General features: G+C 32.2%; 1 protein-coding gene across 50 annotated transcripts in view; it reads left to right on the top strand.

Annotated features, from left to right (window-relative positions):
- C2CD5 (C2 calcium dependent domain containing 5) overlaps window positions 1-12,606 on the top strand; it is a 164,108-nt gene that overhangs the window by 67,812 nt on the left and 83,690 nt on the right. For 30 of the 50 annotated variants that reach the window (XM_056799392.1, XM_056799400.1, XM_056799358.1 and 27 more), the window contains 2 exons: window positions 9,268-9,382; window positions 10,571-10,666. In XM_056799392.1, coding sequence (XP_056655370.1) covers window positions 9,268-9,382; window positions 10,571-10,666 — 211 coding nt within the window. Of the gene's footprint in view, window positions 1-9,267; window positions 9,383-10,570; window positions 10,760-12,606 lie in introns of all 50 variants that reach the window. The other 20 variants (XM_056799354.1, XM_056799355.1, XM_056799361.1 and 17 more) reach the window with 2 other exon arrangements.

Here is a 12,606-nt window from a genome sequence, read left to right as displayed (position 1 = left end):
GCCATCAGGAAAATAATTCCAATGGATTTTAATTTCAATTAAAAGAATTAATAATTCATTGTGTTCCTGGAAGTTTTCCTAAATAAATCTTATAGTAATATAGTTTTCACATGCTAAAGAATGGCATATGACTACATTTCTAGCAACAGATCTTAGAAACATTTGAATGGAAACTTTGAGGAGGAACCTTAACTTTTGTTAGTATTCAAAATAAAATATTTTAGAGGCTGCTTGGATGCTTATCTCTATAGATAACCATATTTATGGAAAATTTTCCCTCAGTTTCTTTTAGTATAATTTTTTATTGGATACAAAATCTCTTGAGATTTTTGTGATTCCTAATGATTTCATCTGCTTTCTGTTTCCTCATTCCCTCATTAGTTTATATTAACTCCACTAATATTACAAACTGAAATTTCTTATTTCGGGGAGGAAAACTGCAGAAAAGAAGGAATGTAACAATGTCTTTTCTGGAAGTGGAATCTCTTCCTCCACATAAGTGATGTGATGGGGGTAGTAGCTTCTGTAGCTTCTGCTTTTGTTGTTGAACCTTTTCTTCCTTCTCCTTGACCTTCTAATCTGGAGAGGGGGAGAAATAATTAGGATAAGAAGCTAGGTACAGAAACTAGGCCCTGAGAGAAATAGACATGAGGGTTAAGATGGAACTTTTGAGTATTGCAGGGGAGGAAAAAAAGCCCAAACAAGGGTTTGAGATTCAATATTTTGATATTCAATGATTCAATAAGCACTAGCCTAGGTAGACAAAATACAAAGGGAGGAGGATTCAGTTTTTCAGCCCACAAAGTCTTTTCTCTCTCACAGAGTCCATCCATCAAGTGCAAGGAGCAGAATGCAATGGCCTTTAGCAGCAGTGTAGTTATTTATTAAAGTCCTACTGTATGGAAGGCCACTTTAGGGTTGATTAAAAAATCTAGCTAAAAATGATTATAACACTAGTTGTCCTGTTTCTTTATCAAGTGGAGAGAACAATATTCATTTTTCCTCCCTTTTTGAGTAGTTTTGTTAAGAAAGCTTTGTAAAATACTATAAAATGTGTCATGTTATTAAATATGTTATATTATTAGTAGAAGTATTCCTCCACTAAGCTCTGTTTGTAGTATGGAATTGACCTGGGTTCTTGGGGACAGTCAGTAAATGTCTGACAGGTTCTATTAAGCTTGAAAAGTTTCATATAAAATGTGGGGTTAACAGGTCTGAATGTTTCTTATCTGAAAACACACAAATCTAAATTTATAGAGGCTTCTCCAAGTATTGCTACCAAGTGATGTTTTTTGTCATAGCATCTAGTAGACCAGAGTTGAGAAGCTAAAATATAGTTTGGTGGAGGGAAATACCTAAGCTGACAAAATCCCAGATCCTTAAAGATGCCATATTATTAATATTATTTTATGTGTCCAGACTGTATTGGGAGACATTGTAAATGAAGTAAAACAATACTACATAGGCCATTTACTCTAGATTGGGAGACAAGGCATAGCTTCTTAAAAAAAACAAAACTCGCAAACAAAACAAAACAGCCATAATTAATGATGATGATGATGATGATGATTATTGTCAAAAACTTGTTTTCTTAAGTATCAGTTTTAAGGCAGAAGATAGTAAGGACTAGACAGTTAGGGTTATTAAGTCATACAGCTGGAAGTGTCTAAGACCAAATTTGAAACCAGGACCTCCTGTCTCTAGGCCTGATTCTCTGTCCACTGAGCCACCTAGCCCTCAGTTAATTGATTATTGATGGATTAGTTTTGGGTTTTTTGGGACCAAATTTGTGATTTCTTGAGCCTAGGGAGCTCCTTCCCAGGGAGGAACTTCCTCTGACAATGCAGAGGGCTTATTTTCTGTAACTTTCAGGCTCAGAGAGTTGCCTATAACACTGAGAGATTAAATTGCTTGCCAAGGGTCACATAGCCTATATGTATCAAAATTGGGACTTGAACCCCAGGTCTTCTTGGCTCCAAACCCAGGCATTTATCCACTACAACACATTTGTGTAATTGAAAAGTATTTTTTGAGTATCTACTATAAAGCTCCATGTGGTATGGTGTTATAGGAATTCAGAGATATGAAAGACCTTTGCGAACTAGTAAGAGAAAGTTTTATAAAGGAGTTAAGACTAAGCTGATGCTTAAAGGAGGTCTTAGGATTTAGAGGAATTCAAGTCAACATGGGTCAGGGTTTAAAAGTGAGCACGGCTTATGTAGAAGGCATGGAGAACAATTTAAATGAGCAGTGCAGAAGGTTGATATAAGTGTCTATGTAAAAGAAGTTAGGTAGGGAAGAGCCTGTGTAAAAAAAATATTTATACATACATATATATATATATATATATAAATATATAAAGCTCAGATAGTGATTGAGGAGTTTGAACTTGAGGTGATTGATGATTGTCACAGGCATTTGGGTTTGTAACGAAGCCATTACCAAGTGAACAGCCTATTTTTCTAAGTCTCTATAATGGTCAAAGCATTTAGTAGATATGCCAGACATCAATGTTTATTCCTTAAAAAAAAAAAGCAAAATTTGTAAAACTATATTAAAATAAAGCATGCCAAATGAGTCTTATTAGTCTAATGACTAACATTCATATGTATATTTTGAAAGAAGATAAAGTTGCAACCAAGATTTAAAGAAATTCTCTGAAGTACAATTTGCTATCTTCTCACATTCTTCAGTTATTACTATTGCCTAATAGAACTTATTTTGTTTAAGAAAACCCTTTGTGGTCTTCCTTTCCCTGCTCCGAGGTTGCTTATGTGCTCTTTGAAGTTTTTGCCCTATTCCCAGTGCAAAACTCAGAAACTTGCCGGTATTTATTTCTGTTTATTTTAATAAGAAAAACAACACAAATTTTAGCTTTTCCCTCACTATTTTTGCATCAAAGAACTTTCTTTTAGTTCACAAGAGAGCTTATCTCTACTCTTTTAGTCCATAGGTACAGTCACCTGGATTCTATTTGCTCACAATTTCTTTTCTACCTAGAATTTCTTTTACTCTTTTCCTTGGCCTTTGAAAGCTTAAGTTGGTGTAAAAATTACATACATGAGATTTTCCACTAATAACTCCAGTGGGCTAATCTTATCTCATTATAAGCCCCCTCTCACAAAGGCCTAATCATTCTTCTCTTTTTCTGTACATTTAAAATCATATTTGTATAGAAAGACTTTATTTATGTACTCAGCCTGTATTTTAAAGAAGATGATGTTGGTTAGGGGTGAATTGGAGAAAGGCTAATTATGTGTAAAGGTAGAATTGACCAAAGAGAATAGCAGTATTAGAATAGAAAGAATTAGAAAAAGAAATCGCAGTGATAGGAGGTGAGGTTTTTGCTTTGTGTACCGCTTCATATTGGTTTTCTTTTGCTAGTATAGTTCTTCTTATGAAAATAGATATAGTTAGTATGTAATAGAGTGACAATACAAGACTGGAAACAAGGTTTAGCTTTTAGTTCTGGTTCTGACTTGAACAATTTGTTAGAACGTCAGCATGAGATTTTAAGCTGGTCATTCTCTTGACTCTGCCAACCTTCTGCTCTAATGACTGATAGCATGAAGCATCACTGAGGTGGGTGGGGGGACTAAAGCATCTGGGACTAAGTGAGGATGATATTAAGTTAGAGAAATATTAAACACCTTCTGTGTGCAAAGCTTTACCTTAAGAACTTGAAGATGCAAAGATCCAATATAACATATGGATTGACATCAAGGAGATTTCAATCAACTAGAAATGCCATAGATGGTTATTTTTTAAAAGTATAATAAAAAATTATCTTAGAGCTTTGAATTTCTGAGAATTCATTTCTCAAGTATGTCAAATGGTTTGCCCATCATGACCTCTGGATTGTTTTGTTTGAAAGTTTTCCTCAGAAATAGAAATTTTAAGTCAATAGTTTAGTCAAACTAATAGTTTTGAGAGAGTACAGGACTAATCTACAATTTTTCAGTTCATTAGAGGGGATAGCACAAGTATAGTGATGACCTCAACACTTTAAAAATGTCTTTTTTTAATGTAGAGGGCTTGTGAGTATGGGAAGTAGAAAGCTAGACTTTTACCTCTGTTTGAAGTTGAGAGTTTCCAGTCTTTTTAAGAGTTTTTTTTAAAAAATAAAGTATGGATGTTAACTTGTGTAATCAGCAATATTATTAAATCTCCATGTCAAATTAATTTATAGACTTCTTGTACTTTGGAAGAGATTTTTGAAATCTCTTCTATATTTTAGTATAGATGACAGGTTTTAGGATGTTCCTCATCTTAATTGTTGTATCACAATCCTGATTTATCATTGAAATGTAATTATTGACTTCCAACAGAGCAATAGAGAAAAAGTTAAAATGAATGATCTTGAGTTGAAAAATATTGTTCCAGTAAATTAGTTATCAGCTCTATCTTTCCCTCCCAACTGAATTGGCAAAATCTAAGGAAAAAAGAACACAGCGAAGTCTTTAAAAATAGAGTATTGAGTTTAACATAAGTTTTTTTTTTTTTAAGCATAAGTTAGCTCATTTATAAGAAAATAAACCATGGTTCTTGAATGTAGAGATTCATTTGCCAACCCAAATGCATTGAATTTGGTTTAATTTGATGGGGTTTTGAGTGACATTTGCTGAAATGTGCATCTTGCTTTGTACTATTTTCCACAGTTATGTATATGGAATTTATTAAATAAGAATTAGGTTGTCTTGGAATTCTATTTAGGAATATATTGGTGATGCAATTGTTCTTTCACTATATGTGAAATTGAATACTAGGGAAATCAGAACCTTATAGTTCAAACAAATTTTGGTTTTCCACATTTGGAAAACTCATTTTCATGAATATTAGGATTATTAGAATGAGATAAATGCATTAATATATGTTACATAAAAAGAATTTTTAAATGGGATAAATTTATCATCTATAGTACATGAATTTTTGCTTTAAAGCAATAAAACAACCCATTTTATTTATATAGATACTGTTCAGTGATACTTTAGGTGAATATAAGATTATTGAATGAACTAAATGTGCTAAGTACTTCCTCATCTAATTAAGTACTAGAGATATTTTAGCCAGCCACATAGACTTTATCATGCTATTATCCCGCAGTTATAAACTATCACATCCTAAACTATTCTGTTCCTCTTAATTTGCCCCAAACCTGGCTATTTGTTGACAGTTTGGCACCTCATCCCAGTATAATGTGTATATTTCCTTTAAACTGAGTTTTATGTTGAACCCATTCTTTCACATGTAAACTTTGCCTTTTAACATGAGAAGGTCCCATTTAAAATATTTACTTCATCCTGTCAATTAATATTGTATTATCTCTTTTACCTTCTTACTCCTTTCCAGATCAGATTGAATAGGGTGAATTGTCAGTTCCCCTTTTTATTTCCTAACCAAATTAAAAGCTTTTTTTTTTTAGTACAGAGTAACTAATCCAAGTTGTAAATACTTAACTCTTGTGATGTTTCATTTAATAATAAATGTTGGGTAATGACAAAAATGTGCCTTACATAGTAAGGAGAGTCTTTATAAGTGTATATTGACAAGATGTCACTATGTAGTGTTCATCTAAGAGGTATCTAACTAGTAAGTATTATCAGTTTCATAATCATTGCTTAATATGATTCTCATAAAATGCCAAGATAAAAGCCCCAGTTAAACCTGTATTGTAAAGATTCAGCTTAGATAAAGTTGAATTCAGTGTAATGGTAGCACAGTTTTGACCAGCTAGTCATGTTTCATCTTATAAAGAGTTGAGGTAATTGTTACAGCTTAGTTCATCTCTCTCTCAAGAAAAAGATATTAAAAGAGTCTATAAGGAGATTTGAACTATATGGAAGAAAGCCATAAAATAGCATAAATAGTTAGAAAAAGAAACTTTAATTATTTAAAGATATTGGCATTTGTCCGTTATTTTTGATTTAAGTTATAAAATCATAGTTAGGAAGGTGGTTTAATGTTGAGGGGATTTCTTTGCCTTATCCATCTGAAAATCCTTAGAATAATTTGTTCTCTCACTCATCTCAATTACATGCCTTCAAAATTAGGCTTCAAATACCCTAACTCTGCTTGACTATATATGTGGCATATGATTGCCATAATCATTTTTTATTTTGCCTTTTATGGAAGTTTGTTATCTCTAGTGTATTTTCAAAATTTTAAACTTTAACTCTTTGTGCTGCATATAAAAGTTTATAAATTTATCTTCTGTGATGATAAATTAACTTTTAGCTTTAAAGACTTTAGGACTTTTAGCTTTAAGATGCCATATCTTTCTGAATTTTAGTTCTTAGTAAATTAGGCAGAACCTAATTAACTTAATATTTTTGTAGCTCACTTTGGTCTAACTATAATGTAGATTTCAAATGAAGTTAAACTTTTCTCTAATATTAAACTAATGATTTTACTATTTTAAATCACTATATCTCAAATGTAGTAAGTATAGAATTAATCTCCAATTTATTGCTTAAAGTTTTAGATAATTTTTGCTAAAGTAACATTTATATTAGAAAAGCCTGTGATTGAGTGCTACATAATGTATGCTTGCCTTGCTTTCACCTAGACTATAGGGCCATTACTTTCTGTAACCATTTCAGTGAGCTGCCATAGTTTTCAGTCTGTACTGTCACCTGATCCAAGCATGCGCCAAAATATCCACCGTTTCTGGCTACTGTCTGCTAAATCTGCTTTGCAAACCCTTTGTTCTTTGAGCTTTTGCTTTAGCCCAAACCAAAATTTAAAAAGCCCTTTGGAGTGTGACACATGCCATTCTGCTTCCTTAGCTCCTCTGTTATGTAAATCTTTAGCATTACTAAATTTGTAAATATTACAATGCCATCCCTATTTGGAATTGTGTGGCTCATGTGTCAAAATAAAGGCTGCTTGTGACTATATTTGTCAAAAAAAAAATAAGAATGCTGCATTCACAATGCATTCAGTGTTTTGTATTAACCACTTATGATGTCATAGTATTTGGTTTAATTATATAATGATTTTTATGAATTATTACTAAGGTAAGTTAAGTGTTTTATATTCTGTGTTATGTGTGTACATAAATTAAAGTAATGACACACTTATAAATTTAGATTTACTACTCATTTAAAATGTAACATTCAAGTTTATAAATTGAATTTAAAATGCAACATCCTCAATTCACATCTTATTTTTTTACAATCCTGTATCCTTTTTAAAAAAAGAAAATCAGTTATAATGTGTTGGTTTAGATTGCTTGGCCTGAGGCCAATCTTTTATGTAAAAATACAGTTACTAAAATAAGAAATTTTACAATGATTCTTTTCATTAAAAAGTTTATCCTGCATTTTAAAAATAAGAGCCCTAGTGCATTTAAAATGATATAGTTTGTAAAGGTTCATTTATATGCAATTTAAAATGAATATACCTGGTACTTAAACCAAGTTATGCTTTTACTACCCTTTCTAATACTTATTTTCTCTAGAATTTTGTCAGATTAAATTAGACATCAACGTCCTATTTTCTTAGATTTCATTGTAGAAAAGGAGTGAGAACAAAGAAAAATCTTAAAATAGTATGTAGATTAAGTATGCTTATACACTGCATATATACATATATAAACATATATATTTAAATCAAATTTCAGGAATTGTGAAGAGTTTATCTAATAGCTAGGCAGTGTGTAACAAAAGGGTTCAGTGTTCTACCCAATTATCCCATGCATTTTGATTAATTTGATAGTTCCAACACTGCAACTTTTTCTCCTTTTTCATTAACATTATTTTTCTCAGTCCTGTTTTGACCCTATTTCATCTTCCTGGAGATCTGCATTTCTTTTTTTTGTTGTTGTTGTTTGTTTTTTTTTCTCTGAAAGGAAATTGTATGGCTCTAAATATTTGAAAATTTAATTCAAACACTGGTTGATGGTTTGTGACTTTGGCCTTAATTTCTTCATTTGATTTATCTCCTGCCCCAGCCTTCTATTTCCCAAGAAGAAAAATAGCCACACCATTCTACTGTGTACTCTTGAAAAAGTTCTTTAATTTTTCTTTGTATGTGTGTGCTTTGATTTCTTCAGTTTTGTAATAGTGAATGTAATTCTATTTCTCTCTATTTGTCACTGTGTGTTGAGGGATTTTTTTTGGAAGAGGAAGAAAAACAGTTTTGAAAATTAGACAAACAATTATTGCTAAATGGAAAAGTGTACATTATGTATGTAGTTTTTGAATCTTTATTACTACCAAATGCTACCATTCTCTGCACACAGTAAGCACTATTAAATGCATGTTACGATTGAGTTGGTATAATACTTTTTAATACAGAAGAACTTCAAAGAGCAATTTAGCATCTTAGAGCTAAACAGGATTCATTTTCTTCCATACCAAATTGTTCATACAGGAGAGTAGTCATAAATGGAAACAAAACAGTATAGCTTTAGTTTGTTTCTGTTTGTAGCATATTTGACTATAATTAAAGAATATTTTTGGCAACTGCTGCTTTCCAGTTATTTCAAGTTAAATGTAGGTAGATAAAGGCTTAGCACAGATAAATGTACGGCAAATACCCTGTTGACAGTTCTTTGAAGAGTAGACACTGGACAACTTGTCATTGTTTTCAAGATGTAAGTCTTGAAGATTAACACACTTCTATATTTTGAGACATTTTATGAGTGTGATGAACTTCATTGTGTCGTTAAAATCTCCTCTTTTGCAAATTAACCAAAATATTGCTATTAATTATTTTCAGAACAAGTTTTTTGATTAGTCAGCCATTTGTTTCTTATCTTATTAGATGCCTCTTCTTTTTATTAGAATGACCTCTCTCCAGTTAACATTAGTAAATCTTTGACCTGCTATTGAGATTCCATTTCCTAACTCCTATTCCTTACACTTAGTTCCTAAATGTGCTGTTTTTGCTTTTAAAAAAAAATAGAGTAGCATAATCTCGAACAGTGTTAAAGTGACAAATAAGATATTCCCGTGGGACTTTAATGCCTAAGTTTTGAGTTTGGAACCTGTTGTGTCTTTACTTTTAAAGTATGTAAGAAGGTATTTTTCTACTGGTGAACCCAACACTAGTGAAGGACTAGTTTCTTTTCAGCCAAGTGATAAATAAAATAATCAAGATAATAAAACAAAGGATAGAATTTTAAATATGAAATTATTTTAGAATATATTTTATGATGGTACTCTATCTTTAGAATGCTTATTCAGGACCTTTTTTTTAGGTAATATGCCACCTTAAAGATAATATGCCCCCAAATTACAAACTGCTTTATTATTTGTTTTTCAGATGAACCAGAAACTCGAGATGCTTGGTGGGCAGAAATCAGACAAGAAATAAAATCTCATGCAAAAGCATTAGGCTGTCATGCAGTAGTGGGATACAGTGAATCAACTAGTATTTGGTAAATCATAATCATAACCTGAGTTTCTAAATGCCATGCTATTTCTCTGCTGTCTTTTGAGTAGGCATAAAGCTTGAGACAAATACAGAGGTGTTTCAGAATAGTGCCAGGGGAGTCTTGAAGATGTATAGATTTTGTGTAAAGATGTTGAAGCTAATATTTAAAACTTTTGCTTAAATAGCTTTTTAGAATGTATTTGTGGTTTTACTATTGGCAAGAACCTTGGTTTTGGAATCAGAACACCTGAATTTGAATACTAGCTTTGTTAGTTCCTAGTGGTATGACCTTTAAAAAAATTATTATGGCTTTAGTTTCTTTTTATGTAAAGCAATAAAGTTGAAGTAGATAACTATCCCATACTCTATGCTCTATGTTTTCATAACCTGTGATCTTATATTTATTTTATGTATCATTCAGATTACACCTGGGTATATTTTTCCTTTAGATGCTTGCACTTAATTGTCTATTTCCTAAATTGAATGATGTGTAAATACTATGCCTTGACTTTTTTGTAAAATTATATTTTCATAATACATTTAAAATGATGAGATTATATACATATATATATATATTAATTTAAAACCTTTACCTTCTATCTTAGAATCAATACTGTGTATTGGTTCCAAGGCTGAAGAATGGTAATGGCTAGGCAATGGGGTAAGTGATTTGCTTAGGGTCACATAGCTGGGAAGTGTCTGAGGCCAGATTTGAACCTAGGACTTCCCATCTCTAGACCTGGCTCTCAATCCACTGAGCCACCCAGCTGCCCCTTTTTAAATATAGTTTTAGGCAGAGAGCTTTGATATTTTTTTTCATCCAATTTGAATGAAATGAAATTTAATAGTGGAAGAATTTATGCTAACATCCTTGATTTTGATAAATTTTAGTAAAATTACTTGTTTTATTCTTGAATTTATAATGCATATTGTTATTGCTAATATTTAAAAATAGAACTATTTTGTGTGACAAGTTTTAAGGAAAATTGCTTATTTTATAAATTATTTTGGATAAATAATGTTTGGTAGAATTCCCACCTGTTTGATAAACAGTTTCCTTAAATTTTGAATCCTTACTCTGTATAAAATGCTAGTATTGTTCACATATAGTACTTGTGTTTTAAAGTTGACATGTACTTAATCTTTTGAGCTACTTGCTAAAGTTAACATGTGTAATTCTTTTCTTTTCTAGTGAAGAGGTCTGTATTTTATCTGCATCTGGCACAGCAGCTGTACTGAACCCTAGATTTCTTCAGGATGGCACGGTGGAAGGCTGTTTGGAACAAAGGTTGTCATGGCAGCCTGGCTTCTTTTCCATAGGGTCAGAGAAGGGAGAGGTTGATTTTTTTCCTCAGAGCCAGGATAGTTCCTCTCTATTAGGGTAGGTTACAGTGTTACAGTGCAGGATTCGGGACCAAGCACTTTACTGATTTTTCACTAACAACAGCAACAAAAGAAGTAATGGGACTCTGCACAAAATTAGATATATTATTTTTATTTCTAACAACTTGAATAAGGTAACCTGTTTGAATACTAACCATAGAATTTATACCTTTTTTGCCGCTATTGGGGATTAATTTTCTTTTAAAAATAAATGTGTTGATTTAATTCATTCCGTTGCTGCCATTTGTGGAGCCATTCAAATGAAGAACATTCTTAATTCACCTAGGATTTATAGTACACAACACTATGTAAATAATTGCATAGAAAGTAAAGAATTTAAGTACAGTTAAAATTGAATATACTGTGCTTTAAAAATTGAATTTCCTTAGCACAACAAGGGAAATTTAGTTTTTGTTTCAGCTGATTTAAATTATTGGCTTCTTTTAAATCAACATCCAGCATATACTGTTATTGAACTACTTTCGTTGAAAGCAGAACTACAGATCTCTTGAGATGGCTATTTGCCATTATGACAGTGCTCTTATATAAAGCTTATTTTTGTCTTTGCTCTACTATAGGAAATTATAGTTTGTTAACTATATAATAAATAGAGAAAATTAATTTCTTATCTAGTTAAATTCTTTACAGGGTCAGCACCAAAAATCTGGATTTAACAAATATTTTAAAATATGTATTTGGTGGCCTTTTTATTTCAAGCAATAAAATTCTGCCACAAGAAAAGAATTTGAATAGTTTCTTCCAATTTCTTTTAATGGAATTTGACCAGAGATTTCAAAGGTCTGCAAAAAAGATAATTAGTAGGGAAATGTTGATAGGACATTTCACAAGTATGCTTGTCAGGTGTGTGCATTTTAATAATCTTGCCTTTGGCACTAGGTTATTCCATGCTGCTGTATACTAATAAATGAATTCAATAGGATCCCATTTTGACAAATGCAGTATCTACCATAATAGGGTTTCTATTTATGTCCTTTCCAACAGAACCTACTGATATTCCTTTGCTAATATATAAACAGTGCATTTTATTGAATGCAACAATTGAATGGATATTATTTAAATATTATTACTTCTAAAACTATATTTCCTTTTTAAAACGTGTTGATATCAGAGGAGTTCATAAATTTTTCTTTTGACTAAAGAGTGCTTTCTGGTTGTAGGCAAGATTTCATTGTATTGTGAATCATTTTGCAGGAGAAAAAGGAGGCTGAACCCTACCTAGCTAAGAGAAATTGAAATTCTTAAAATTTGAGTTGAGGGTACCGTAGGTTAAAATTTGCCCTGCTCTACTCTTAGTATTTGGTGATAGGTACTCAGGGAATTAAAACTAATAACTAAACACTTTCACACAAAATGACTTAAAACCTAGAGCTGTGTTGCTGAACCTATGGCACATGTGCTGGAGCCTGCTTGGAGGGGCTGCTCCCCTCCCCCTCTCCACATGCCTGAGGACATTCCTCCCATCACCCACTCCTCTGCCCAGCAGCCCAATGGGAGTGCTTCCTCCCTCCCCTGTCTAGGGTAATGCTGAGACTCACATGAAGTGTGAGGGTTGCATTTTGGGCACTGGTTCTCTAAAAGATTTGCTTTCACTGACCTGGAACCTTTATTACAATCTAACCCTCTGCTGTCAGAAGGGAATCCCACACTGAGCTGAGGCTTTTGAGTGATACCCCAGTCTTTACAATCCATGACATCACAAAGGAAATCAAAAGCATTCAACAAATACCCCTCATATTGTTCAGGGGGCTAAAGAGATATCATGTGTAGGGAATGTGGGAGAATTAAGTCCTTAAAATGAAAATGTTTCATAAAGGGAATTTTTAA

The sequence above is a fragment of the Monodelphis domestica genome, chromosome 5, assembly GCF_027887165.1.
Source record: "Monodelphis domestica isolate mMonDom1 chromosome 5, mMonDom1.pri, whole genome shotgun sequence".
In the NCBI taxonomy this organism is placed as follows: domain Eukaryota; kingdom Metazoa; phylum Chordata; class Mammalia; order Didelphimorphia; family Didelphidae; genus Monodelphis; species Monodelphis domestica.
This window is presented reverse-complemented; position numbering and strand designations above follow the sequence as displayed.